The 6,084-nt window shown below is 40.7% G+C and overlaps 1 protein-coding gene across 1 annotated transcript; it reads left to right on the plus strand.

Annotated features, from left to right (window-relative positions):
- Positions 1 to 49: 49 nt before the first annotated feature.
- LOC103797526 (survival of motor neuron protein-like) lies at positions 50 to 3,668 on the plus strand (the record flags this gene model as incomplete). The annotated part of the gene is made up of 6 exons (XM_009069745.1): positions 50 to 175; positions 488 to 688; positions 1,061 to 1,204; positions 2,404 to 2,475; positions 3,023 to 3,133; positions 3,612 to 3,668. Coding segments are annotated over 6 exons (711 nt in total), but the record flags the coding sequence as incomplete, so codon positions are not given.
- Positions 3,669 to 6,084: the final 2,416 nt, after the last annotated feature.

Here is a 6,084-nt window from a genome sequence, read left to right on the forward strand (position 1 = left end):
GCCCCTCGGGGTTGGCCTTCGTTGATTTTTCTCCTGTCTCTTCCCGAAGAATGCGCTGAAGAATGGGGAGTGTTCGGAGCCTTCGGACAAGCAGGAGCAGCGCCGGGTGATGAAGGGGAAGACCCATAAAAAGAACCGAAATAGGAAGAAGAGCAACACGGTGCCCTCGAAACAGGTCAGCTCGCCTGTAGTTGCCAGTGGTGCTCGTACCGCGTGTTGTACTTCTCCGTGATGCGCTAGAGTAGCTTTTCCATCATCTCAAGGGTAACATTGTGGACCAAAGAGTGATACCGCTATGAACAGTATTGATAGGTTACCTTGAGCAGTTTCACTACTATGCTGGTTTGGGCTGGGACGGAGTTCATACAAAGAAAGCAGTGTAGGTGGGAGTCATGTTTATGAGCGTTGGGACTGAAAGTGGGTTAGAAAAAGGCACCTTCTGTCCCATGGTGTAGGTGCTCATGCGCTTCTCTCGCTTCTGTTGCAGTGGAAGGTTGGCGACAGCTGCAACGCTATCTGGTCTGAGGATGGCAATTTGTACCTGGCCACTATTGCCTCCATCAGTCAGAAGAGAGGCACATGTGTGGTTACTTACACAGGATATGGAAATCAGGAGGAGCAGAACCTGTCTGATCTACTTCCTCCAGCTGCCGTTGAAACAGTAAATGGGATTGGGAATTCCGGGGAGGTGAGGGACACTTTTCAATTCTTCTTTTCATACAAGAGAAAGTGGAGGAATCAGTTTCTTTTAGTGCTGGTGTGAAAGTCATACTCCGTTCCATTGTAAACAGTCATAGTCTGATGGGGGGAATGAAAGCATGCCTTTACTTCTTGAACTTCGCATGGAAGAAAGGGAGGGGACAGCAGGAAATGCACCAATGAAAGATAACATAGCTAAGATGGTAAGCAGATAGAATTATGGTACTACAAAATCATTCCTGAGTAGAACTGGGAGGGTTAGAGAGAGGGAAGGATGTGAATTGGAGTTTCCAAGCTTTTGTATGTTAAAATTTCTTCCTGTAAACTCGTGCTCAGTGCATTTCATGAAAATGTCTTTTAGTATGAAAATGAGACTCCATATTCAACAGATGAAAGTGAAAAGTCTTCCCAGTCACCTCAAAACATAAGCAGCTGCACAAAAGCAAGGTTCTCCCCTCAGAACTTGCATTGCCCCACACCACCAACACCCCCAGGCCTGGGAAGGGTAAGCTCAACCTTATCTGAAATGATTCGTGTACCACTGTTAAGTCTGGTATTATTGTAAATCCTGAGATAATAGGATGATACGTATTTTGCCTGGAGTTCAACAAACAGCATTTTGAGAGTGAATGTACAGATATGCATGTTGGAATCTGTTGTTTTGCTATTTGTAATAATCTGGCCACAGTATAGCTCTTCTGCAGTGCTGCTGTCTAGTGAGGAAAGCTTTCTTCCCCCTAGCTAACACTTGCTTTGCAATTGCCTTGTGGCTTAAAAGAGAGATGATGTTCCCTGATGCATAGGAAATTCCATCTGAATATAAGGAAAAACTTCACTGTGCAAGTCACTGAGCACTGGAACAGATTGCCCGGAGAGGTTGTGGATTCTCCCGTACTGGAGATATTCAAGAGCTGTCTGGATGCTCCTGTGCTGTGTGCTCTAGTATGGCCCTGTTTGAGTAGGGAGGTTGGACCAGGTGACCCACTGTGGTCCCTTCCAACTGAACTGATTCTGTGATAGTGCTGTTAATGATAACCCTGTTATGTTTTAAGATTTCACTTTTTCTAGCCGACTGGTATTTCACTACACAGGATATTGAAGGCATCAGAAGTTATGTGAGATGCCATAGAACCTCTCAGCTGTAGCTTCTCTACTGAATTGTAAGGGTTGAGGTATTGATACACCACTCAGTTTTCCTATTGTGTAGGAGTCTGAAGATAATACAGTTGAACTCAAGTGTTATGTTTTCTCAGATATTACTGTTTGTGCAAGATTTCTTTATAAGGTTTTATTTTATCAATAGATTTGCATTTAAGATAATTTTAAAGACACTGACCGGTATAATGGAGTTTAGTCAGCCTGTGCCCCCAGTCGCACAGGAGCAGAGACATTATCTGTCTGCCTGTGTGAATATTAGATATGCTTCTTCATGAGAGAGTGCAACCATTGGCCTCCATTTAGGAACAGCTTTTAAAAATGCTTGTATGAACTAGAACCCTGTTTCAGCAGTGACATGTGTAATGTAGGCTATACTTTTAAAGTCATGGAATGTGCCAGACAAACAGCTACTGGGTGTGTTTTCATTAAATTGCTAGAGTGTGTTATCTTTAAGGCAGGTGAATTGCACCACATAATTCTCTTAAATAAAATCCTAATACCTGCCATTGCTTTTTAATTTGTACCCCTCCACTTTTTTCAATGTAGCCTGGATTAAAATTCAAGACACCTCCATCGTTTTTACCTTGCTGGCCCCCACCCTTCCCAGCAGGACCACCGGTGAGTGATGGGAGAATGAGGAGGAAGGTGTCAGAGATGAGTATTGGCAATCTCAGGTTTTCTTACCGAATGTGCTCACTGTTTGTGCCTTCAGAACACATTTGTTAGTTTGTAATTTTCACATATTTAACACATTCAGTTACAAATATTAGAGTAATCTAATGAATCTAATGCAGTAATTGCTCTAACGTAATCTGATTTGCCATCATTTTTGTGACAGTGAAGCTATTGGTAAGAATTTCAAGGGGAAAATAAGAAATTGCACCTTACATTAACAGCATTTCACTGAAGCAGATAATGTTTCCCCCTAATAACACTTTTTGTGTATAGTCAAGGTACAGGAATCCTGTTTTCCCAAGCTTTGAAAATGACATCTTTTCAAAAAACATTACCTTATTTGACTCCTTTCCAGAGAATGCATTGAGGATGTGTTCCTATTTATCAGTTTTATGTTTTGATCTTTTAGAATTGGTTAGACTCTGGAATTTAGAATCTAACCTGGGATATACTCTGTTGAAATACAGACATTTCCTTTGTGATTTCTTAGCTGATTCCTCCTCCACCACCTATGAGACCAGACTCTCCTGATGACAACGAAGCCTTGGGGAGCATGTTGATAGCCTGGTACATGAGTGGTTATCACACTGGATATTACCTGGTATGTGCCACTTCTGCTTTCAAGTGTCTTTGTAATTTTATGTTCCTGCTGCTGCTGCTGTTTGCAGCAGGAAGTTAGACAGGAACGGCTGCTTCTTGCATCTCTTGGTCTAGTTTATGATTGCTACATTTAAGGGTATTGGAAAGGGAGAGTTTGGTGCCATGGGATATAATCAAAAAAACAGTTTTGGAACCTTTTGCTTCAGATTGTATATAATTGTGGATTGCTTTAATGTACTTTTGTTCAATTGAACAAGAAATATGTATTTGAAATTATTCTGTAGTGTCACTGATTACAAAGAAGACGTAGTTTGGCTTCTGTCCTTTTTTAACTTGCCATTCTGGTTTCCAGAGAGTGTTAAGAGCTGTTCTTGATTTGTAAAGAAAGAAAAATCTGTCCAGAAATGTTTTTGTTCACAACTGAAGCTTTTATTTCCATGTTAGCAAAACCCAAGATTTTACCAAATTGCACCTTGCAGGGCTTAAAACAAAGTCGAATGGAAGCAGCTCTGGAGAGACAAACACGTATAAAATAACTGAGCATCATCATTGTTCTGAAGGAGGGTAAGTGTTGTAATTTTGTGGTACATTAAGATACAGTCAAGTCTTAAATTACCTTCAAAAATTTGTGAGCTTTGGAACTTCCACCCAATCTTACGGCTCACCACAAAGACTACTTCTGCCAGTATTAATCCCTTCTTTGATTAGCAGTTGTGGAATAGTATTTTCTTGGCTAGCGTGAAGGAAACTACTAACTGCTCTGATGAAAGTTTTAACTACAGCATCTCTACATCAGCATTAACAGTGCAGCTTATTTGAATTATGAATAAGTAAAAGTGGGCTGTTTCAGAAACAAAAGGTTATAAGTGAAATGCATTTTTTTCACCTATATATTCTTACATAGCTGGGATAGTAGGATGTATAGCTCACCTTTGTTTTCAGGACAAGATCAACATTTCAGTTTTATATCATTGAGCAGTTCTGTTCTCATCACTTCCGTGCCTATGCTTTACTTGAAATACTGTGATCAGAATTCTCCAGTATATTGTTCAGGTCCTTATAAAAAAAATCTATATTCTCTTGGAGACTTGTTTTCTGATTTTCTGCAACAACATATAAATTCTGTGTAGCTGAGTAATTCTTTTTGTATTTAAAAACAAAAAGCTCTTTTATTCTAATTTTTAATTCTTTTCTAGGTGTACAGGTCTTTCTCACTGAGAGGTGTGTATAACATCCTGATGGTTGATGATGAACCGCAGAATTTCATCAAGGCAATTAGTCGTAACATTTTCTTAGTATTGAGCTACTTCTGTTAATGAATAAAGAAATATCTTCAGACTAGTAATTTTATGTGCATTGAAATGAGCTCTAGTCAGATGTTTTCAGGAAGCACTGCAACAGCAAGATATTTTTTCCTTCCCTGAAACAATTTCAAATCTGATAGATCTTTTGACCCCATGTGATAGACTTTATTTATCTCTTAACACCTCTTGTGTTCCTCAGACTTCTTGTCTGAATGACAACACCAGAGCTGTGGGCCTATGCTGCACTCCTTTAGGAGAGAGCTGTGGCAGCAATACATACTACAGTGGCCACTGATGGCAGTGACCTGGAAAACAGCATATTGTCATACTAAAAGAGACATCTTATGAGTCTCATTAGGATCAGGAATATGACAGCTGGATCCAGAAAGGCTAATATTTTGTTTTGAATGCTTGTTAATAAAGTTCTACTTTTCAAACTTTGATTTTAGGGGTGTGGTTTGTTTTGGGGTGGTTTTTATTTTTAGTTTCTGTAGATGTCTGGCAGTTGGATAAATGGCTAAAGTATACCAGAAAGTTTCACAATGTTGCCTTTTTCTGAGTACCATTACTAAAAGCAAATTAGAAAAAGCAAACTGTGGAAATGCCATGGTAAGTATGGACTTAGGTTTCAGCCCTTACAATATGAACTCTTGTAGAACAGTGACTGCAGCCACAAAACTGGGCAGCAATGCAGTTAATGCCAGTGCCTTCCTTTCCTTAAGGGAAATACAGGCCTGACCTTCACTGCATTCATTTCCTTTTTGTACTGTGGTCAGGTATCAGCAAATCTGTTTTCCCAAAAGGAATGTAGCAAAAAGAGAAAGGTAAAGTATGATTGTGCCTAAGCTACGAAGGTAGTACCTCGATTCAGATTCTAAGAGTTCAGTGCATTCTTCTGCCAGCTCCCTCATCACTCTGGGATGGATCCCATCTGATCTGATAGATCTGTGAGGATCCAAGTGTCTAAGCAGATCTCCAACCATTTCCTCTCAAATTGCAGGGTGGCTATTTGGCTTCCTATCTGTGTCTATCAGATCAAGAGGTCTATTGTCCTGAGGCCAGCCTGTCCTACTACTAAAAACTGAGGCAAAGAAGGTGTTAAGTACCTCAGCCTTTTCCTTGTCATGGGTTGCTCTGTTCCCTCCCATGTCCAACAAGGAAGGAAGGTTTTCCTTGCCCTTCCTTTTGTTATTGATGTATTCATAGAAACACTTTTTGTTGTCCCTGACAGAAGCAGCCAGATTTAATTCAAATTGTACCTTTGTCTCTCATATTTTCTTCCTACATGACCTGACTATATCCCTGAACTCTTCTTGAGTAGCCTGCCTTTTTTTCCACAGTTGGTAAGCTCTTTTTTTTCATAATTTCCTGCAAAGTCTCCCTGTTCAGCCAGGCCGGCCCCTTCCCCGCTGGCTCACCTTACTGCACACCAGCACAGCTGCTTCTGTGCCTTCCTTCTTGAAATATGTCCATCCCCCCTGGACCCCTTTGTTTCCAAGGGCTGTTTCCCTGGGTACACTTTGAACCAGACATTTGAGCAGGCCAAAATCTGCTCTTTTTAAGTCCAGGGTAGAAGTTTCATTGATGGACCTTCTTGCATCCCTGAGTATTGAGAATGTAGTTCCATGGTCGCTGTGCCCCAAACGGT

Source organism: Acanthisitta chloris, unplaced genomic scaffold (assembly GCF_000695815.1).
Source record: "Acanthisitta chloris isolate BGI_N310 unplaced genomic scaffold, ASM69581v1 scaffold24952, whole genome shotgun sequence".
NCBI classification, from domain to species: Eukaryota; Metazoa; Chordata; class Aves; order Passeriformes; family Acanthisittidae; genus Acanthisitta; species Acanthisitta chloris.